Below are 23,373 nucleotides of genomic sequence, written 5' to 3' on the forward strand. Positions count from 1 at the left end.
ACTAAGGGTGGCGGGGAAGGTACGGGCGCCGTACGGCCCGTACGCCTGCCGCCCGCACCTTCCCCGCCACCCTTAGTCGTCCCGCCCCGTCGCCCCCGTACCGCGCAGGCGAGGACTGAGTTAAGAGGTCGGTCTATAGGTACCTATAGTCAAGTATTTTCCATCGGGATTACAGGAATAGTGCAAGTTGCGAAGTTAGAGTAGTTCTCTGTGGAAAATTAATCTTCAAAAATCAAGAGCATATGCAGACTATCCGCTGTACTTAGTAGCAGAAAATGCTGCAGTTGTTACCTATTTTAACAATTTTGTTTTATTTTCAGTCGTGATCCCATTCATGCTCTTAATGTATGGCTTTAGTTGCGTGCCGCAAGCATACCTCTTCAGTTTGGGACCCAGTGGAGCTTTAAATTCTATGTCGTTCGTCATATTCAACATAATTTTCGGTGAGCTTACTGGATTCACGGAAAACAATAAGTACATCACTTCATTTAAGGCTCCTCTTCATGTTGGGCCAACGCCAACGCCAACGAGGGACGCATTTATGCGTTAGAGGGAGCAAGTGATATTGCTATCTCATTCTACCGCATGGCTGCGTCCCTCGTTGGCGTTGGAGTTGGCCCAACGTGAAGAGGAGCCTTTAGGCAAAGCGTCTCAAATTATCAAATAACTGCTCATATTCGTCGTTATTGGCAGTTTCGTAAAAATACATTGAGCCCTATTAATGACTCCGTCCGTCACACTAGCTACACTTTAATTTCAACTAAAATGAGATACGTTACGTCAAGGGCATTATAGCAAATTATTGCGAACACTTCGCTTGCTTTACCTGCTTCTGATGTTAATTATACCTAAAACATTTCCAGTTTCACATAATGCAATTGCGTTTTAGGTGAAGCCTCAGTAATAAGCCAGTTTATAAAAGGCGGCGCGTTCGCCATGGCCGAGAAGGGGCTCAGCCTCTCCCCGCAGTATAACGTGGCCCACGCTTTCGTTCGGATTACCAAGATCTTTGTCTACAATAGCGAGTGTGTCATCTTCAAATCCAAGAAGCTCTGCAAATCGAATGTACTGCATAAATGTTGCAGTGAGTAGTCTATCCTTTTTTCATCATCGATCATTTTAATCCTCATGTTGCCCAATGCTGCGCATAGGCCTCTCTTTCTGTACGCCACTTATCTTGATCATGGGCTATAGTCTCATCCAGAAATGCCCTGCGATCTTCCGAATGTCGTCCACTCAACGATCTAACGGATGCCAGGCACTTCTTTCATCTGAAATCCGTTAACATTTGATTCACCTGCCACTACTGTACCTGGCATCATCCTTTAGCATTGGGAAAAGGTCTTTAGATATGGTAAATATCCATCTGGTTGCGGGGATTACAGCCTAAGACCACTAGCAAAAGCTGTAGCTTCTGAATTCATCCTGTCTGGTAGCAGAGTAAACCAATATTTAGAAGAGTAGGAATTCCATCTTCAAACAAAAGTAGATGATAATTATAAGCTTCAAACGCACCACTAACCTAGAGTAGAAAATAGTGAGTAAAAGTAGAATTTGATATAGGTATCCTGAGTTCGTCATTGTTCCAATACCAGAATATCCTATACACTTCTTGCTTTTCAGAAAAGTGTGGAATAATGCAAGGCTGTTTCGAGCGCATATCCTATCTGTCTAAAGCCGGCATCCTCGACGAGATTCTCTGGACCATCTACCACTCCATCATCTTCAGCAGTCTCCTCATCATTTGGGAGTACAAGGTGCTCCAGCGGTTATGGTACTACGCTCGGAAACGCTGTTCTTCTCCAGAAGAACCTCCTATAATGATGGAGGCGTCGGCATCGGGAAGTACGCAGGAGCGGTGGGATGTCGAGGCGAAAAGCAGGCAGATGAAGCAAAAAAGGATTAGTAGGGGTATGTTCTGGTAACGCGTAAATAACTAAATTTAATTACTACTAAACTACCTATGTAAAGATACGTATTAAAACATAACTTTCTTGCGATAATCTTCGATAAAGCTTTGTAATTGTAATATGTATGTCATAGGTGTATGTGGCAGCTCTATATATGTAGTCTAGACATCATCAGTTAACACCTCATTATCAATTTCTGTTTTCAGATATAAAAAAAGACACATTCGGCGAAAACCTCTTAGTGAACAATCTATCAAAGAGAGTCAACGGAGCTCATAAATTCTCCCGCATATCCTTCGGGATCGGAAAGGGCGAGGCTCTGTCCCTCGTCGGGCAGTCTAGGGCAGGTCGGCTGGATCTCTGTGAGATATTAGCTGGGTTTAAGATGCCGAGTTCTGGGTCGATCAGTGCTATGTCGAGGTGGTCGCTCACGATCGATCCACATAAGGTAAGCTCACCTGTTTAGCGACGATAATGTCGATAATGAACCGATTTTTATTTTGCTGTCGTTTTATTTTCGTCTGGTTCGATGAAATTTCCACTTCGTTAAAACGTATGAAAAACTTTTTATCCCAAATTTGAATGTCTTATTATTTATTCCGCCCAGAATACCTACGTAAAAAAAACAACTTAAAAATAAAAACCGCCCCTAATATCATCGTCATCTCATCTCACTAAACGAAATGTTATTAAATGCACTACCTACTTAGCTCGGCCACAGGTCAACAGCCGATGCACTGAGTTGTCATGTTATGTGTCCAGTTGTCCAGTACATTTCCCTTACTTACTACCCCGTCACTTAAGCCCGTACTACATACCATAGGGACACCCTGACCTTGGTCGGGGCGCAATACCTAGTCGGTCGGAATCGGAAACTACCTATCAAGTTCACAGTGATTGAAATGGAAGCGTCATGTAAGTAGTAGGCAGTTTAACCAACTCATGCCAATGTGTCATTCACAGTATTCTCGCAACGTCGCGTTCAGCTGCTTCAAGTATTGCCCCATGCCTCCTTGGATGACGGTGTACGATTCCTTGTGGATGATGGGCGTATTGCGCGGCATCCCGCGGCGTTACCTCCACGAGGAGGTCACCAATCTCCTGGACGCCTTAGGTTAGCCTTCATCAATCTAAAACTGTCAAACGTTACATTTAAAGAGGATTCTTCGGGCGAGAAACCGCAAATTCGGCAAAAAACCGGTCATGCTGGCCTTATCTAACAATCCCCTTCTAGCCCATCGGAAAAAAACCCCCAACAATGTAGTTGGGGGGTTACTGTTGTGCCGTTCTTAGTTTAGCGGTTGCCACACAGCTCCATATTAACTGAGAGGTATCCCCTTTCTGCAAATAAGGACCAAACATCATGCAGATGACTGAATAATTCTACCTCCGCTTACAAATTCGCAGAACTCGACGACGCCTCAAACGTGAACGTATTACGCCTGCACCAGAATGAGAAGACGCGGCTAAACTTCGCCGTGGCCGTGATCGGAGCGCCGCCTGTTCTCGTCCTAGACGAGTTCACGGCATACCAACAATACTCCGTCGACCGCGCCATGTTCTACATACTCTACCATCTGAGGAAGCAGGGACACGCGCTACTAGTTAGTTCAGCTAGGTGAGTTAAGAGTGACAGAGATAGCAGTACTGCTCGCGCTCTAGTCGCTTTATCGCCGGTGCACATCTTAGACGTGTTCACGGCGTACCAGTACTCCGTCGATCGCGCCATGTTCTACATACTCTACCATCTGAGGAAGCAGGGACACGCGCTACTAGTTAGTTCAGCTAGGTGAGTTAAGAGTGACAGAGATAGCAGTACTGCTCGCGCTCTAGTCGCTATATCGCCGGTGCACATCTTAGACGTGTTCACGGCGTACCAGCAGTACTCCGTCGATCGCGCCATGTTCTACATACTCTACCATCTGAGGAAGCAGGGACACGCGCTACTAGTTAGTTCAGCTAGGTGAGTTAAGAGTGACAGAGATAGCAGTACTGCTCGCGCTCTAGTCGCTATATCGCCGGTGCACATCTTAGACGTGTTCACGGCGTACCAGCAGTACTCCGTCGACCGCGCCATGTTCTACATACTATACCATCTGAGAAAGCAGGGACACACGCTACTAGTTAGTTCAGCTAGGTGAGTTACGAGTGACAGAGATAGCAGTACTGCTTGCGCTCTAGTCGCTATATCGCCGGTGCACACCTTAGACGTGTTCACGGCGTACCAGCAGTACTCCGTCGATCGCGCCATGTTCTACATACTCTACCATCTGAGGAAGCAGGGACACGCGCTACTAGTTAGTTCAGCTAGGTGAGTTAAGAGTGACAGAGATAACAATAGGTCCTGCTTGCGCTTAGCATATCAGACGTATTTATTTTTTTTTTTTAGTTCTAACATACACAATAAACAAATTTACACATTTGAAATTTCGCCAAACTGCGGAACAGTTTGTTGCAATTTCAATGATGGACTTGTATATAGTGTTTAAAACATATCTAGTCTCTGTATACCCCTGTATTAAAGCTCAGAAAACCATGCATCCCTTATTTTTATGGCCAAAATTCGAAGGGGATCGGAATGATTCCGTATCTTGGAAAAAGTTGGTGTTCAACCTTGATGTCATTTTAGATCTGACTAATCCGTCACACGCACGCTCTTTTCATGTAATACCTACCTAGTTATAATACATACTTACATAACATAACGCCTTTCGCACCCAACCACAGAATAAATAATAGTACTAGGTACAGAAGACTCAAAAACAATAAGGCTCCTGGCATTGATGGGCTATCATCAGAAATTTGGAAAAGTAGTGGTGGCACTGTCCACTCTAAAATTTATGAGCTATTGCTGAAAATATGGGAGCTAGAGGAACAGCCACAGGAATGGAACGTCGGTGTCATCTGTCCAGTCCACAAAAAAGGCTCGAAAAAGAGATGCTCAAACTATCGAGGAATCGCTTTACTCGCTACAGCGTACAAAGTTTTGTCCAACGTACTGCTTAAGAGGCTGGAACCATATTCTGAAAGAATCCTTGGGGATTACCAATGTGGTTTCCGCAGAAACCGCAGCACGACGGACCAGATTTTCTTGCTCAAAGAGATTATGCAGAAGAAGTGGGAGTACGCCCAAAGCGTTCACTCTTTGTTTGTGGACTTCACTAAGGCCTATGACAGCATAGATAGGGACGCTCTGTATGCCATTCTTGTCAATTTTAACATCCCTAGAAAACTAGTAGCCATGATCACTACAGCAACAAAAGAGAGTAGGATGCGTGTCAGGGTAGGCGGTGAGCTGACCGAGGAATTCAAGGTGATGACCGGCCTAAAGCAGGGAGATGCCTTATCACCCGTGCTCTTCAACTTAGCCCTTGAACATGTTGTCCGCAAAGTGTTAGCGTTGGACATAGGGCTGGAGCTGAGCGGCAAGCACAAAGTGATAGGGTACGCGGACGACCTTGCTTTATTAGGGGAAAGCCGCGAAGAAGTAGTGCAGGCAGCCACCCATATAACCATTCCAGTCGCAGAATCACAAAGTGGTAACTAAATGTCAGATGTGTCGTAACAGAGTCCACACAATGTGTCTAGAATTGTTTCGAAACAAAGTGTCGTCGCCGTGTCTACACTTTTCCGTAACAAGGTGTCGACACATTTGTGTGCACTTTGCGTGCGGTTTGCGACTAAATCTGACAGCAAATTTGTGACAGCAAATGTCAATATAAAATACCTCTTGAAAACCAAGGTTTGTCAAACTACTATTAGTGTCTCGTGTGCTCGTAATTCTAGTAAGTCATCATGGGCAATGCAAATGATAATAATCGACCGAAACCATATAAAAACCCAACACCCGTCAACCTTTTACAGAAAAGTTTTTAAAGAAATTCAATAAGCTACTTAGGTCAGGCAACGAATGCTCCAAAAGTTGTAGAGGGAAATGCTCGGAACATAATTTTTGACTCCGTAACTCGGTTTGACAAGTTAGGAGGTGAACATATCAAAAGTCCCCGGCCGTAGCCCTTGAGCGGGGGGGAGAGAGGGGGCTTTGAAGGTACCATTTTCCCGTTTTTCGATTATATCTCGGAAACTATGCATCTCAGCGACATGGCCACTTATACAAAATGAAAGTTTATTTAATTTGTTACAAGTTTATTCAGTCAATTTTTTCGATATGTTGAATAGTTTTTGAGATATCCGCTCTTGAAACTTTATTTAGGGCTCTCAATTTTATCTTGATATATCTATATCAGTGAAGGTGCTAGGCCGTGTTTGGTATCGTTTTCGTATAAATCTGGGGTGCTGAATCCATTTAAGATATCACATTGACACCATTCCACAAAATAAAAATAAATCTTTTTAGGGTTCCGTACCTCAAAAGGAAAAAACGGAACCCTTATAGGATCACTCGTGCGTCTGTATGTATGTCCGTCTGAATACACAAAATAGTTCTTTACATATAGATGACAGGAAAACCTATTAGAAATGTGCAGTCAAGCGCGAGTCGGACTTAATGTACGGAACCCTTAATACGCGAGTCCGACTCGCACTTGGCCGGTTTTTTTGAAACTCTTCTTGACGCTTAACCGCTGAACCGATTTCGTTGAAATTTGGTATAGAAATAGTTTGCGTCCCGGAACAGGACATAGGATAGATCTTATAACCAAAATCATCTTTTGAAGGTGTGAAAAGTGGCGTGGAAATTTGTACGGGAAATCAATAACCGCTGAACCGATTTATATGAAATTTGGGATGGTCTACATCTTTGATTTAGTTAAAAATGATGAAAAAACATGACTTCAAACCTAAACTTAAACAGTATTCTTCAAGAAGTCAATTCTGAATTCCCCCCTACACCTCATTTCACACCTTTAAAGGATGACTTTTGAGATAACTTATTATATCCTGTCTCGGGACTCAAAATATATGTGTACCAAATTTAAATTAAAACTGTTCAGCAGTTTAAGCGTGAAGAGGAGTTTAAAAGAAAGTATTTTAATAAGTTTATATGTTTTTACTTCGGAATGGTGTCAATGTGATACCTTAACTAAATTTGGTACTGCGAATTTATACGAAAACGATACCAAACATGGCCTCGTAGCTTTACTGTTGTAGAAGTCAAAATAAAATTGAGAGCCCTAAATTCTTATTACTTGGCCAAACTTGTGTAGAAGGAAAAGGTAAAAATAAAAGTCTTCGGCAGGAATATAAGACACAAATATTTTTTTTTTTGCGTTACTATTTCATTCATCAAATATAAACATACCTTGATTATACTATTCTAGTGAGATCCTCATAGATAAACAAAAACATTTACTTAAAAAATTACAAGGTCGAAATGTCACGGAACTTGTGAGAGTAATATGTGAAAAATATAAACTTTTATGACAAAAAAAATCTGGACACAATTTAAGAATCACCCAATTGCGTCGAGGAATCATCTGTATTTTTGCTTGTTTCATTACCTCCTCGCTTCTTTTTTGTCCTTTGTATTCTGTAGCAATTTGTTAGATCTGAAAATAAAGATAACTTGCGTCGTCACGGATGTCGATTTATAGGTTTTAGGGAGTGCAGAATTCGAAAACGATGATCATTTTATAATCCAAGATGGCGGCTACGTATTTTGTCATAAAAGTGGAATCCAAAATAGTCATCATTTTCGAAATCTGCGCCCCCAGAAACCTATAAAACGACATCCATGACGACTTTTATGACATAGTGCATGGCCGCCATTTTGGATTCCAAAATGGTCATCATTTTCGAAAGCGGGGCCCCCTAAAACCTATAAAACGACATACATGACGACTTTTATGACATAGTGCATGGCCGCCATCTTGGAATCCAAAATGGTCATCATTTTCGAAATCTGCGCCCTCTAAACCTATAAAACGACACCCATGACGACTTTTATGACATAGTGCATGGCCGCCATTTTGGAATCCAAAATGGTTATCATTTTCTAAATCTGCGCCCCCCAAAACCTATAAAACGACACCCATGACGACTTTTGTGACATAGTGCATAGCCGCCATTTTGGATTCCAAAATGGTCATCATTTTCAAAATTGGGGCCCCCTAAAACGTATAAAACGACATCCATGACGACTTTTATGACACAGTGCATGGCCGCCATTTCGGATTCCAAAATGATCATTATTTTCGAAATCGGCACTCCCTAAAACCTATATATCGACACCCATCTCGACTTTTATGACAAAGTGTTTTGCTACCATCTGCATGCAAGACATTTCTATTATTTTTACGTACAAAAATGGCCCCCTGTCAACTTTCAATCGAGATTTAATCGATAATTTATTCGATTAATATTCAGATTAATTCAATTTCAATCTATGTTAGGTCGACTAAACTAATCGCGATTAAAATTTGAGAATTAACTTTTTTTATTCCATTAATTAGTCGAATAAACAGTTAATCGATTAATGCCCATCTCTGACTACGGCATTTTTACACTTTGAGAATATCTGAAAACAAATCAACACAAGGAGCCATTTTGCAAATCCAGTAACATACCAGTAACTTTGTTATTACTTTTGACAGCGCGTGTCATGTGTCAACACAGAGTCGACACAAAGTCGAAACATTGCAACTACTTTGTGACTGCAATATTTCTCAGCCTTAAGCCTTAAACTTATACATCATAATTAACAAGTTTGGTAGTATGTAAAGCGTTATTTCTGTTATTTAAGTATAGTATACGCATCGAAGTACTAAAAATGCTTCAAATAATATAGTTATGAACACAGGCACTGAGAAGTAAACAATTTCATTTCCGGCTAAACTAAAACAATGTGGTGGCGCGTTGATTATATTACACTTAGTTTATCAAATCACTCGAGCAGTTTGATTCCCCATAATAATTTAAGTCATATTGTAATATAAATGCAAACAATATATAATTACGTCTTGTAATCCGTTTTAGAGATGGCGTATTAATGTCACTTATTTTTATTTAAGTATTTTTCCATCTGACAGTTTCCATTTGACAGGAACAAAATGAACGAATGAACGAATGATTTTGGCATAAAGTAGTCGCAAACCCGAAACAATGTGTGCACACGGCGACCACACTTTATGTCACTTTGTGTCATGTGTCGACCCTTCCCCATTTCTGGTAACTGTGTCGACACGGCGACGACTCTGCGACTGGAATTGTGACCGAAACAGACGGTGTCGACACAAGATGTGTCAACACCGCGTCGTAACGGCGACTGGAAATGGTTGTATGGGCAGTGTCTTGGAGCGAGAGGCCTTTAGTATAGGTCTCAGGATTAACCAGTCCAAAACTGAATACCTCCACATGAAGCGCTACAAAAATACACGAGTTCAGCGCAGAAGTCTCCATGTTGGGGGTACCGTCTACCGTGGAGTTGACAAGTTCCGGTATCTTGGATGCACCATTACCGATACAAACACAAGGGAGGAGGAAATCAATATTCGCATCCAAAACGCCCTGCGATGCAGTGCAGCCCTCCATAAAGTGTTGGTGTCCAGGCTTCTCAGCAGAAATACTAAGTTAAGAATATATAAGACCGTTATCCGACCAATCCTTATGTATGCCCATACAACCATTTCCAGTCGCCGTTACGACGCGGTGTTGACACATCTTGTGTCGACACCGTCTGTTTCGGTCACAATTCCAGTCGCAGAGTCGTCGCCGTGTCGACACAGTTACCAGAAATGGGGAAGGGTCGACACATGACACAAAGTGACATAAAGTGTGGTCGCCGTGTGCACACATTGTTTCGGGTTTGCGACTACTTTATGCCAAAATCATTCGTTCATTCGTTCATTTTGTTCCTGTCAAATGGAAACTGTCAGATGGAAAAATACTTAAATAAAAATAAGTGACATTAATACGCCATCTCTAAAACGGATTACAAGACGTAATTATATATTGTTTGCATTTATATTACAATATGACTTAAATTATTATGGGGAATTAAACTGTTCGAGTGATTTGATAAACTAAGTGTAATATAATCAACGCGCCACCACATTGTTTTAGTTTAGCCGGAAATGAAATTGTTTACTTCTCAGTGCCTGTGTTCATAGCTATATTATTTGAAGCATTTTTAGTACTTCGATGCGTATACTATACTTAAATAACAGAAATAACGCTTTACATACTACCAAACTTGTTAATTATGATGTATAAGTTTAAGGCTTAAGGCTGAGAAATATTGCAGTCACAAAGTAGTTGCAATGTTTCGACTTTGTGTCGACTCTGTGTTGACACATGACACGCGCTGTCAAAAGTAATAACAAAGTTACTGGTATGTTACTGGATTTGCAAAATGGCTCCTTGTGTTGATTTGTTTTCAGATATTCTCAAAGTGTAAAAATGCCGTGGTCAGAGATGGGCATTAATCGATTAACTGTTTATTCGACTAATTAATGGAATAAAAAAAGTTAATTCTCAAATTTTAATCGCGATTAGTTTAGTCGACCTAACATAGATTGAAATTGAATTAATCTGAATATTAATCGAATAAATTATCGATTAAATCTCGATTGAAAGTTGACAGGGGGCCATTTTTGTACGTAAAAATAATAGAAATGTCTTGCATGCAGATGGTAGCAAAACACTTTGTCATAAAAGTCGAGATGGGTGTCGATAGGTTTTAGGGAGTGCCGATTTCGAAAATAATGACCATTTTGGAATCCGAAATGGCGGCCATGCACTGTGTCATAAAAGTTGTCATGGATGTCGTTTTATACGTTTTAGGGGGCCCCAATTTTGAAAATGATGACCATTTTGGAATCCAAAATGGCGGCCATGCACTATGTCATAAAAGTCGTCATGGATGTCGTTTTATAGGTTTTAGGGGGCCCCGATTTAGAAAATGATGACCATTTTGAAATCCAAAATGGCGGCCATGCACTATGTCATAAAAGTCGTCATGGGTGTCGTTTTATAGGTTTTGGGGGGCGCAGATTTAGAAAATGATAACCATTTCGGATTCCAAAATGGCGGCCATGCACTATGTCATAAAAGTCGTCATGGGTGTCGTTTTATAGGTTTTAGGGGGCGCAGATTTCGAAAATGATGACCATTTTGGATTCCAAGATGGCGGCCATGCACTATGTCATAAAAGTCGTCATGTATGTCGTTTTATAGGTTTTAGGGGGCCCCGCTTTCGAAAATGATGACCATTTTGGAATCCAAAATGGCGGCCATGCACTATGTCATAAAAGTCGTCATGGGTGTCGTTTTATAGGTTTTGGGGGGCGCAGATTTCGAAAATGATAACATTTTCAATTTAAAAATGGCGGCAATGCACTATGTCATAAAAGTCGTCATGGATATCGTTTTATAGGTTTTAGGGGGCGCAGATTTCGAAAATGATGACTATTTTGGATTCCAAGATGGCGGCCATGCACTATGTCATAAAAGTCGTCATGGATGTCGTTTTATAGGTTTTAGGGGGCGCAGATTTCGAAAATGATGACTATTTTGGATTCCACTTTTATGACAAAATACGTAGCCGCCATCTTGGATTATAAAATGATCATCGTTTTCGAATTCTGCACTCCCTAAAACCTATAAATCGACATCCGTGACGACGCAAGTTATCTTTATTTTCAGATCTAACAAATTGCTACAGAATACAAAGGACAAAAAAGAAGCGAGGAGGTAATGAAACAAGCAAAAATACAGATGATTCCTCGACGCAATTCGGTGATTCTTAAATTGTGTCCAGATTTTTTTTGTCATAAAAGTTTATATTTTTCACATATTACTCTCACAAGTTCCGTGACATTTCGACCTTGTAATTTTTTAAGTAAATGTTTTTGTTTATCTATGAGGATCTCACTAGAATAGTATAATCAAGGTATGTTTATATTTGATGAATGAAATAGTAACGCAAAAAAAAATATATTTGTGCCTTATATTCCTGCCGAAGACTTTTATTTTACCTTTTCCTTCTACACAAGTTTGGCCAAGTAATAAGAATTTAGGGCTCTCAATTTTATTTTGACTTCTACAACAGTAAAGCTACGAGGCCATGTTTTGGTATCGTTTTCGTATAAATTCGCAGTACCAAATTTAGTTAAGGTATCACATTGACACCATTCCGAAGTAAAAACATATAAACTTACTAAAATACTTTCTTTTAAACTCCTCTTCACGCTTAAACTGCTGAACAGTTTTAATTTAAATTTGGTACACATATATTTTGAGTCCCGAGACAGGATATAATAAGTTATCTCAAAAATCATCCTTTAAAGGTGTGAAATGAGGTGTAGTAGTGTAGTAAATAAAGGTAGTGGACCCCGCAGTAATTCCTCAGCCTGAAAAAACTTTACAGTATGATAAAGTATCAATAAATAAAAAGTATTGTATAAATTTCCAAAGAATAATAATAATAGAATTAAAGTAAATACCTAAAGTCTTAAATCGTTAATATCTTTTTACGGAAAAATGCTCCGTTCAAACTTTCTTCGCCAGACATATTCATGTAACTTATTGCAACAATATATGAAATATCAAAAAAATATCCCAGCAGAAATACCAGTATTAATAAAATAAAATTTTTTGGCGTGTCTTGGACCGGAAAATTGCTCAGTCTAATTTTTTCACTGGAATGCCATTTTATTGCCGTTTTATACCTACAAAATGAAAATCTAAAAATTTTCCACTCTCAGTTTTTAATAGTTCTATACATACATACATTTCGATACGCAAGTTTTTTGGATTTTTTTACCCACTACGCCAAATTATATTCTAAGATCATATAAGAAGAAAAAAATGACAGAGCAATTTTCCCATGAAAATGAGCGTCAAAAAAAGGAAGTATCATAAAAAAATATTCTCATGTTTGACAAAACTTTTAGATTTTTTTCTAGTATCACATACTGATACAAATAACTTATTTTGTAAAATAATTTTGGACTGAGGAATTACTCGGTTCAATATATAATCAGATTTGTGTTTTACCTAACTTAGGAGTTTTTTTTTTTTGGATATTTATAATGTTAGTCTCGGCTCATACTATACAATAACCAAGCTAAATTTCATCGACTGAGAAATTAATGCATGGGTCTCCATACAACAACTTGCTTCATTTACTACCCTATAGGGGGGAATTCAGAATTGACTTCTTGAAGTTAATACTGTTTAAGTTTAGGTTTGAAGTCATGTTTTTTCATCATTTTTAACTAAATCAAAGATGTAGACCATCCCAAATTTCATATAAATCGGTTCAGCGGTTATTGATTTCCCGTACAAATTTCCACGCCACTTTTCACACCTTCAAAAGATGATTTTGGTTATAAGATCTATCCTATGTCCTGTTCCGGGACGCAAACTATTTCTATACCAAATTTCAACGAAATCGGTTCAGCGGTTAAGCGTCAAGAAGAGTTTCAAAAAAACCGGCCAAGTGCGAGTCGGACTCGCGTATTAAGGGTTCCGTACATTAAGTCCGACTCGCGCTTGACTGCACATTTCTAATAGGTTTTCCTGTCATCTATAGGTAAAGAACTATTTTGTGTATTCAGACGGACATACATACAGACGCACGAGTGATCCTATAAGGGTTCCGTTTTTTCCTTTTGAGGTACGGAACCCTAAAAAGATTTATTTTTATTTTGTGGAATGGTGTCAATGTGATATCTTAAATGGATTCAGCACCCCAGATTTATACGAAAACGATACCAAACACGGCCTAGCACCTTCACTGATATAGATATATCAAGATAAAATTGAGAGCCCTAAATAAACTTTCAAGAGCGGATATCTCAAAAACTATTCAACATATCGAAAAAATTGACTGAATAAACTTGTAACAAATTAAATTAACTTTCATTTTGTATAAGTGGCCATGTCGCTGAGATGCATAGTTTCCGAGATATAATCGAAAAACGGGAAAATGGGACCTTCAAAGCCCCCTCTCTCCCCCCCGCTCAAGGGCTACGGCCGGGGACTTTTGATATGTTCACCTCCTAACTTGTCAAACCGAGTTACGGAGTCAAAAATTGTGTTCCGAGCATTTCCCTCTACAACTTTTGGAGCATTCGTTGCCTGACCTAAGTAGCTTATTGAATTTCTTTAAAAACTTTTCTGTAAAAGGTTGACGGGTGTTGGGTGTTTATATGGTTTCGGTCGATTATTATCATTTGCATTGCCCATGATGACTTACTAGAATTACGAGCACACGAGACACTAATAGTAGTTTGACAAACCTTGGTTTTCAAGAGGTATTTTATATTGACATTTGCTGTCACAAATTTGCTGTCAGATTTAGTCGCAAACCGCACGCAAAGTGCACACAAATGTGTCGCCACGTTGTTACGGAAAAGTGTAGACACGGCGACGACACTTTGTTTCGAAACAATTCTAGACACATTGTGTGGACTCTGTTACGACACATCTGACATTTAGTTACCACTTTGTGATTCTGCGACTGGAATGGTTATATGGGTGGGTGTGAGGCCTGGACACTAACACAAAAAGAGGAAAGTCAGCTCCTGGTAGCGGAAAGAAAGATCTTTCGTAAGATCCTGGGACCTATCAAGAGAGACAACGGCACGTGGAGGATACGGAAGAACGCCGAAATCGAGGAGTTGGTGGCCGGACCCAATATCATCGGCGAAACGAAATCCCACAGACTTCGCTGGTTCGGTCACCTAATAAGAATGGGAGAGGATCGGGCTGCCAAGAGGGCGTACCTGGGAAGACCGACTGGTAGCCGCCCGGTAGGTCGGCCCAGATACCGCTGGGGAGACAGTGTGGAAGCGGATCTGCGTCAGCTTCAAGCCGATAATTGGCAGGAAACGGCGCAGAATCGGGAAAAGTAGCATGCTCTCGTTTCGGAGGCCAAGATCCTCTTTGGATCGCTGAGCCATATTAGTTAGTTAGTTGGTACAGAAGACTCACTCTCTAACAAAACGCGTCTGTTACGATCAGCACAGATATGGCCGCTAGGTGGCGACAGCGCCACGCGCGACTTTTGGCTCTCCCCAATTTGGGGCGGAACGGATGTACTTTTAGCTATTTGTAGCAAAGCGACGAAATCGCGGAGTGAGCCACGCCTGATCCAACTTATTAAGCGTTGATCAACGCGCGTTCAGAGAGCCTACCGCGAACCACGTTCGACGTGTTGCCTCCCTGTTACGTAAGAATGTACAAGTGCGACTGGCCCTCAGGTTCTAGCGTACAGGTCGCACCGCACGTTATTGGTCTAAGAGTCTAAGCCAGTCTAAGGTACAACCGTAACTCCTTTCTGTGTACAGCATCGAGAACCACATGGCGGTGACCAACCGTCTCGGGATCCTCCTCGACGGGCAGCTGGTTGACGTGGACCACATAGACGCCCTAGTGGCGCGCTACAGCTCGGCAGGGTACACGGTGGTGGTACATCTGAAGGACGAGGTCGATATAGAAGCCATATTTGGTCAACATTTCCAGAACTTCAGCATCAACGATGTCTCTGGTGTAAGCATTGGACAAAAATAAATAAATAAATATTATAGGGACATTGTTACACAAATTGACTAAATACCTAAAGACGGCCCGTCTTAACGGGCACTAATAATGGTGCTAGTACAGCGGTGTCACGCAAACGAATTCGACCCAATCGTGCAGTCTAACGCCACAACGCGATTGGTTGAGCAGTTGGCATCACGCGCGCGATTGGTACCTAGCAACTAATTGCATTGGGTTGGGCTGCACGATTGGCTTGAATTCGAGAGTGACTTGGCAGTTGGTAGATGTGTCTCGAGATTTTGTATGTACTTACTGCTTTATATTTCTGAATTTTCCATTGCCTTATGCAAATCATATTTTGTACCTTTTACCTTACTTGTTCTTTTTGCGTCTTAATATTTTCTTTTGCCTTATGTGTTTAAGATAACACTTGAACAGTCTGTGGTATCAAATTCGCTGCCCAGTGAGCTTCGTCTGACTCTATAACCGCATAACTAGTTATGTTTCCTAAAAAGTTTGTTTTCTCCCCAGGTTTTAGCAAGCGTGCAAGTCAAAGATTCACTAAACTACGCCCAGATATTCGGTAAAATGGAGGAGCTTGTACAAGCAAACCAGACAGTATATTCCTACGTTATCACCGTCACTGCCATGGACTACATTTACAGCGCCATCTTGGAAGGCCATAAGGTCCAAATCACTCCTGACCAGCACTTCTGGCCTTGTCTAAAGTTCTTAACAAGGAAGAAGAAGAAGGCAGATTTACAGAAGTTATTGGAATTGGAGAAGTTTCAGAAGAAGTATGATATCGTTACGTTGAAGGAGTTGCCGTGGTCTGTCATATTTCGAAGATAATTTTAGAGCTTTTCATTCGGTATAGTTCGTTTTTTTTAGCATTAGAAATAGACGACGTTATCTTGACGTGTCTTTTAATTGAAAAACGCTATTTTAAAATCAGTAGGTACTATTATTTATGTAAGCTAAAGAATGTAAATAATCGTATATGATCCGTAATTGTTACATATTTGCCGTGACTTATTTTTCAAAAGTGTTTTTCAATAAAAAGACACGTCAAGATATGTTTACCTTTTTTCTAATACTAAAAATACTAACTATAGTGGCCTAACCAATTGCTTAACGGTGGGTGGCTCTTGACGTTGTTTTTAAAGCTAGGACCAGATCAAGCAGTTCAGTTATCACTAGATTGATGAAATGTTATTTCGTTGTTCCTACTTTCTTATTTAAAGTCATCCCAGCACAACCTTGTCAGTCACTTACTTCAATAGGTAAGTTTAGGCATTTGAAAATTCTAACTGTAGTCGAACCTTCACCAACACATAATAACTTTCTCCTGAAGATTTACCGTAGCTTGTTAAGCATGAAAATTTCTTTTAGCATCAGACGAGGCCATTGACCTTGTCCGTCTGTCTCTTTGCGTGAGTGGGATGGCAGTAGGTAGCTATACCTATTGCGCAAACGATAAAGACAGATGCCCTTTTTTTCTGGTCTACGGCCCTATTTATCTAGATATATGTGTTGTTAAGAATAAGACTATAATTTTAAGTTTCTGTTAGAGTGCAATTGTTTTGTTAAGTTCCATACCCTTTTTAAAGTAATTTCAATTCACGAAGATGCTCCATTTTGTCCATCAGCCATTATACAGATGTCGTGCATAATTGTTTTCCATCGTATTTTCTTGGAAACGTTCGTATTTGTCCTGCTACTTCAGTCAACGTCAGTACTTTTTGTACCGAGACTGGCTGAAATAGCAAGAGACGTTCGTACGTTTCCGTGAAAACACGATGGAAAATAATTATGCACTACCTACATCTGTAGAATTACTATCCTATGTTATTATGTGCCACATACAAAAATTACAGATCGAGTGATCAAATTGGGGCAATCGAACTATCATTTCAGTAGCAGACCGGCTAGCATGAGTTGCGTTACATACTCTCCTCCATACTTGAAGTCGCGCTAAGTCTGCGAAATCGACGCCACACTCGGGTTCGCGACTTCGCGCCGCGATTCGCGCATGAGTGTGGAAGGGGCTTATCACAGATTATTAACTAGTTTGGGGCTTATGGAGAGATGCGCGCGAGAACGCATCTCATGCTAGCAGGTCTGGAAAATAAGTTTTTAATTTGTTCTCATTCTGTAGGCGTATGTTAGTGCATGCAAATAAAAGCGTTTTTGTGTTACATTGTTTACTTTCCCTTAGACACATTGTTAGCATATACAGAAAGCATCAGCAGTAGATTTAGAAGCACACCAATAAATTTTGTTTGTAACCATGGACTAAAGTCCAGGGGTCTCGAAACTTTCGAGGGCCACCGTCGGTTTTTGCGCCGGGGGAGGGTGTCTGGTTGCTGCTGTTAAGACCAGTTCCACTCTCAATGAATGCTGAAACCCTGGAGCCTGGCTCCCGCGGGCCGGACAGTGGGCACTCGCTTTGGGTGTCGGCGGCCCGGATTGGAACGCGTCGCGGGCCGGGGTTTGGAGACCCATGGACCAAACTAACATAGGCAACAAGAGGGTTATTGTAAAAGGTAAGTACCGCTGCGGGTAAGAATTTTAGTTTAATTATTTAAATATTATACTGGATAAGTTTGGTATATTATGCAGAAAGAAATACCTATACGCAATTTCTAATCTTAGAAAGATCTAATAGGAAACGAGTTCTATGAACGCACCGCCACTGATACCACGCAAAAGAAATAAGAAGATTAACGACAATGACCTTTCCACACACAAGCTAATATATAATCAATTAATTACCCATTTACGTCGCCCATATTGCTAAAGTCTGGACACAAAGCACGAAGAATTTCGTACATTGACCCGGAATTTCCTACTTCTATCGTACGCACATAATTATATTTTGGCTGTCCCGCCCATGAACTAGCTATAGAGCAGAGATGTTGAGAATATTTGCATCCGCATCCGCGGAACTTCCGCATTATTTTCAAAATTCATTCGCATAAAATCGATTCGGAGCTTAATGCGGATGCGGATGTCGAACAAGTCGGTACAAGAACGTCTTAGCGGCGGCGTAGTGCTAGGTAATTTCGTCACATTACATAATAACGAAATCGTCTAGCTCCAGAAAAGTCGGCCAAGTTACTGTTTCTTAAATATAACGCACCTATATTCTTGCTCAAATACTAAACGTTTCGATAGAAAAAAATTACTAAAATGTAATATTTGACGTTTTTTAAGTACCTACCTAATCTTTACATCCGCAACCGTATCCGCGGAAATGAGCCCCTAAATATCCGCATCCGCATCCGCGGATGTCATAAAATCTGCATCCGCAACATCCCTGCTATAGTGATAGGAAATGGCGGGTCAATGGACGAAATTCTTCCAGACTGGTTTACTCGGGCCCTGTTTCTCGAGTAGTCTATCCTTTAGTTTAGAAGACACTATATTATAGCATGCCACTAATTGCTTCCTAACAGATTTAATCTCGGGGCGTAGAAAGCAAGAGAAATCTTAACCACCTATCATCCTGTTTAGGGATTTTCTTTAACCCTTTGAACGCCACGCCTATCGTGTGCGGCGCGTCATCGTGAACCTTGTCGGAATGCACCAAGGTTGATATTGGGCTGTAGCCTTGAGCGTGAGTTGACATCTATCCTCCTAAGGCCCAGCCATACAAATGAAAAATCCAAAATTTGCCACTGAAATTTGAACCTATAATGCATGCAGGCAATAGTTGATTTTGTTTTGTTTGAAAATTGAATGAAACAAAACAATTGCAACTCTATTTCTATTTCAATATGGTTTAAATTTCATCGAAATGCTTAAGTACTATAGATAGGACCTGGGCCTTAGGAGACTATGGCAGTCAGTGTTAAAAATTGTTGTTTTTAGAGGTAAAGCCCAACAGAACACATGACTTTTTGTTGGTGTGGTGAGAAAATACCATCTTGTTTAAATTGATCTTGCGGCCCGGGGCTACAAGGCAAAACCATCTTTGTGGCCCTCATAAAAAAAGGTTGAGTATGACTGATCTACACCATAATTCAATGCAATGTAGTATGGGACCTATGCAACTCAGCCGATGATCCCCTGGCGTGCGCCATCATATTTTCTATCCGGTTAGTGGTCTCCCTAACCATTGAGAACTCAGAAAGATCGGGTAAATCTAAAACAATGTGTGCCGAGAGACGTTTGTACACGGAACTGGAATCTTTTTTATTTCTCCTACCCTCCTCATATTTTAGTTGTTGTTTTAGAAATATGGATTGTTTGAGCATTTCCTGTATGTTTGTGAAGCTGGTGGCTGCGCTGTCCATTGATTTTACTGCACTGGAATAGAAAAAAAAAGATGTTAATTAATAAAGATGGAATATTAACTACATTTAAGAATACACAACCTCATAATCTTGGGGCTGACCGTGGCCATATGGTGTGTTGACCTATGCCTTTCATGACGCGACCCCCTTAGTACGAACAAAATGTTTCGCTTATGTATTATTTTAAGGCTGGCAGAGGCTGGACAAATAGCGTGGATTCTAGGAAATTACCTCAATGCATACTCCACGTCATAGCACCGCCCCTGCAGTTCATGCTGTAACTTCGTGACTTCGACTCTGCGCTCCACCATGGGCGGCAGGGCCTTCCTCACATGCTCTTGTAGCCTGTACAGGGCTAGGGAAGGCTCGTTCGCTACGATATGCATGTTTTCTGAGATCCGTTCAGCAGCTGAAACAGTCGTGTTTTGTCAAAAAACAGATTGCAGGGCTTGTATTGAATTCATCCGAAGGCGAACAAGCGTTGTGCGAGTAGAAATGAGATATTACAAGTTATTAGTTTAGAGATATTTGATACCTTTTTTAGCTTTAGCTTCCAAATCGGTATCTCCTTGATAAACAAACGTCATTTTACAGAGATGTGATTTTATTGAGTCTTATATCACTAGTTTTTACAGTCGTGAATAATTGCCTATTTTATTTCGTTCTCTTTTTTACAAATTGATTATTTACAAATTTATATGTATTTTGACTATTTTGACTTTTTAAAAGTTCATTGACCTTTAATTTGACGTTTCTTGATGTTGCTCTATGAAAAAATACATTGGGTATGTTCAAAAACAATAAGGTTGTTTCAAAGTTAGTATAATACTTTAGGACTATTCTTTGTTTAGGACACTCTATTTCAATATATAGACGGTCAAGCAAATCTTGTCAGTAGAAAAAGGCGCGAAATTCAAATTTTCTATGGGACGATATCTGGTAAAAATCTTAAAATAAGTCGCCTTAATAGAAAGGTGGGAAGGAGGGTGGGGGGGGAACCCCCCCCCCCCTCCAACTTTCCCCCCGCGGAAATGCTTGGTTTCTGAATTATTCATAATTTCATAGTTATAATTTGAGGTTATGACACTTATGACAGTGCCAAAGATTGGGTTATTCGCAGACGGTCTAGAACGCAAAATGACTAGTGTAATACACTCAGCGTCACGGAAATCGCACACCCACGGATTTTTGTTTCAAGCCGTTATAAACCTTATGTTGTTGAAGGTAAAGTATGAGTGTGTGGGATCATTTTAAAGAGAATTTAACCCTTCATTTAAAAACAATGCAATAGTTACTAAAGAGTAAAAAAAGGCACCTTTTTTAATAAGAAATAAAAATCGTATATTCATGCAAAAAAATCAACAAATTAAAACACAATAAAATCAACAAATATCGGAATACAAATGCCTAAAACTAAACTTAAAACCTAGTGTTGCCTCCTCTGGCCTTAATGACTGCCTCCATGCGAGCCTTCATGGACCTCACGAGAGACACGACGTATTCTTGAGGAATAGCATCCCACTCTTCAATGACGGCATCTCGAAGCTGTTCCAGGGTCGCAGGTGCAGGATTACGTGACCGCACCTTCCGTTTTAGCTGATCCCAAAGGTGCTCTATGGGATTCAGGTCCGGACTCCTTGCTGGCCACTGCATGACGGTGATCCCAACCTGATCAAGGTAGTCCCGAACAATCAACGCTGTGTGGGAGCGGGCGTTATCCTGCATGAATGTGAATCCAGGACCGACAAATTCGGCGTATGGAACCACATGGTCCTCCAGGATCTCTGTGATGTACCGATGAGCAGTCATGGATCCCTGGCCTCGACCACCACCAGTGCGGGAAACACAAACGAGCTCGGTTTTGCCGGCGAGGGAAATGCCACTCCAGAACATGCAGGATCTTCCTCCGTATCCGACGGTTTCTTCAAGACAGGCCTGTGAATAACGTTCCCCTTGCCTCCTGTACACTTTTCTGCGCCTATCGTTGCAGAACAGGCACACCCTGGTCTCATCGGAGAAGAGGACAGCCTTCCATTGGTCGACCGTCCAATCCTTGTGTTCGCGAGCAAACTCACGTCTGACTCGCCGATGCTCTGCCGTCAATTTGGGACCCGTAGCCGCTCTATGGGGCATGATCTTCTTCTCCCGCAACCTTCTTCTTACTGTAGAGACACTCACCACCGTTCTCCGAACTGCTTGCAGCTGTTGCTGCAGCTGGACAGCGTTAGAGAAACGGTTCCGCAAAGACGTCGACACAATAAAGCGGTCGTCTCTTTCGGAAGTGCAGCGTTGTCCTCCGGATCCAGGCTTCCTGGTGAAGCTTCTAGTCCTCTGGAATCGATGAACTGCTCGGAGAACTCGGAAACGGCTTATGTTGAGTTGCCGAGCAACCGCAGACTGCGTCATTCCTGATTCCACCAGGGCTACTGCTTGAGCTGCTTCTGCTTCCGTGGTATCCATTTTCTTGGGGTGTTTTCTTTCTCCAGCTGTTCCGGTGTGACCTCTGTGAACTCTGGATACCGAATGACCCATATTCCACTTTTACCCCCCCTTTTAAACCTATCCAAGGTAACGCAACTAGCGACCCTTACAACGCGTATTGTAGGTGTTCTTTCAGAACGCCGTAATTTCGTGATTATTATTATTTTTCCCAAAAATGCTTTACTCATGTTTTAATGCTTATTAATTGTGCTTTTAAATGATGTATATATTGTGAGGGTATAATACATATGATAAGAGCTATATTCGCTTAAAACAAAAATCGGTGGGTGTGCGATTTCCGTGACGCCGAGTGTATTTTGCCTATATCACTTTTAGTCTACATCGCGAACGGTCCAGAACGCAAAATGCCTAAGTACATCATTTTCGTCGTTTTATCTTTACGTTAGCGATGTCGACGGAGGCCCGCTGTCGCGGGGCTCCTATTCTGTGCTGTTTGGCCTTCGGCCATTTGAAGATAACTAACGAACCATGGTAATTTTGCGTTCTAAACCGTTCGCGATGTAGACTATAAGGGATATAGAGATTTATTAGAAAGATTTATTTATAGGCAAAATATTCACTAGTCATTTTGCGTTCTAGACCGTCTTAATATTCAATAATCAACAAAAATAAACTTTTTTTGCGGCAGCTAAAATTGCTTTAAATCAATTTAAAACAACCCAAAACAACCCCTCAGAGCGTCAGTTATCCTCAAATAAGGCGACTTATTTTAAGATCCAAACCCGATATCCTTTCGCGCCTACATTTTTCAAATTTGCCGCCTTTTTCTATTGACAAGATCTGCTTGACCCAGTATAGTTGGTCATAAGATCCGGATTTATCGACAAATGGGTATTGTTACATCTGGACCAAAGAGTAGAATAATATATATGATCTGACTTTCCGTCATTAGGCCATTATTGCATTCGGACTAATAGACGATGATGGACATTATGACACACTGACAATTTGTTAGTGAGTAGAGTCGGACCAAGAAAAGTCTGCAGCGGATTTGATAGCCCACGCAGTGTCATTTATACGTCATAATTTCATAGAAGTTTGACGTTTAAAATAACACGTGCACTGCGTGGGCTATCAAATCCGCTGCCGACTTTTCATGGACTGACTCTAAGAACCAGGAAAACTATACTCATCCTTTTCTTTTGGGTGCTAGTACTAGTGTAAGACAAAGATAGTATGATTCTCTCTGTCTATGATTGAAATGAGACAGTCCTTTGACA

At 40.9% G+C, this 23,373-nt stretch overlaps 2 protein-coding genes across 2 annotated transcripts in view; one reads left to right on the forward strand and one right to left on the reverse strand.

The window, feature by feature from the left end:
- Positions 1-16,221, forward strand: part of LOC134789596 (ABC transporter A family member 4-like) — a gene marked incomplete at its 5' end in the record, with an annotated part of 65,525 nt that extends 49,304 nt beyond the window's left edge. Inside the window, 8 exons of the mRNA XM_063760166.1 lie at positions 321-443; positions 890-1,084; positions 1,624-1,911; positions 2,117-2,358; positions 2,874-3,024; positions 3,318-3,528; positions 15,161-15,362; positions 15,885-16,221. Of these exons, the coding sequence (XP_063616236.1) occupies positions 321-443; positions 890-1,084; positions 1,624-1,911; positions 2,117-2,358; positions 2,874-3,024; positions 3,318-3,528; positions 15,161-15,362; positions 15,885-16,205 (1,733 nt within the window). The remainder of the gene's footprint in view (positions 1-320; positions 444-889; positions 1,085-1,623; positions 1,912-2,116; positions 2,359-2,873; positions 3,025-3,317; positions 3,529-15,160; positions 15,363-15,884) is intronic.
- Positions 16,222-19,324: 3,103 nt separating this feature from the next.
- LOC134789553 (BLOC-1-related complex subunit 8 homolog) lies at positions 19,325-20,337 on the reverse strand. Its single transcript, XM_063760127.1, has 3 exons — positions 20,187-20,337; positions 19,883-20,060; positions 19,325-19,664 (listed from the first exon to the last, which is right to left on the reverse strand). Exons 1-3 carry the CDS (start codon positions 20,236-20,238, stop codon positions 19,379-19,381), a joined length of 516 nt encoding a protein of 171 aa, XP_063616197.1. The 5' UTR covers positions 20,239-20,337; the 3' UTR covers positions 19,325-19,378.
- Positions 20,338-23,373: the final 3,036 nt, after the last annotated feature.

The sequence above is a fragment of the Cydia splendana genome, chromosome 4, assembly GCF_910591565.1.
Source record: "Cydia splendana chromosome 4, ilCydSple1.2, whole genome shotgun sequence".
NCBI classification, from domain to species: Eukaryota; Metazoa; Arthropoda; class Insecta; order Lepidoptera; family Tortricidae; genus Cydia; species Cydia splendana.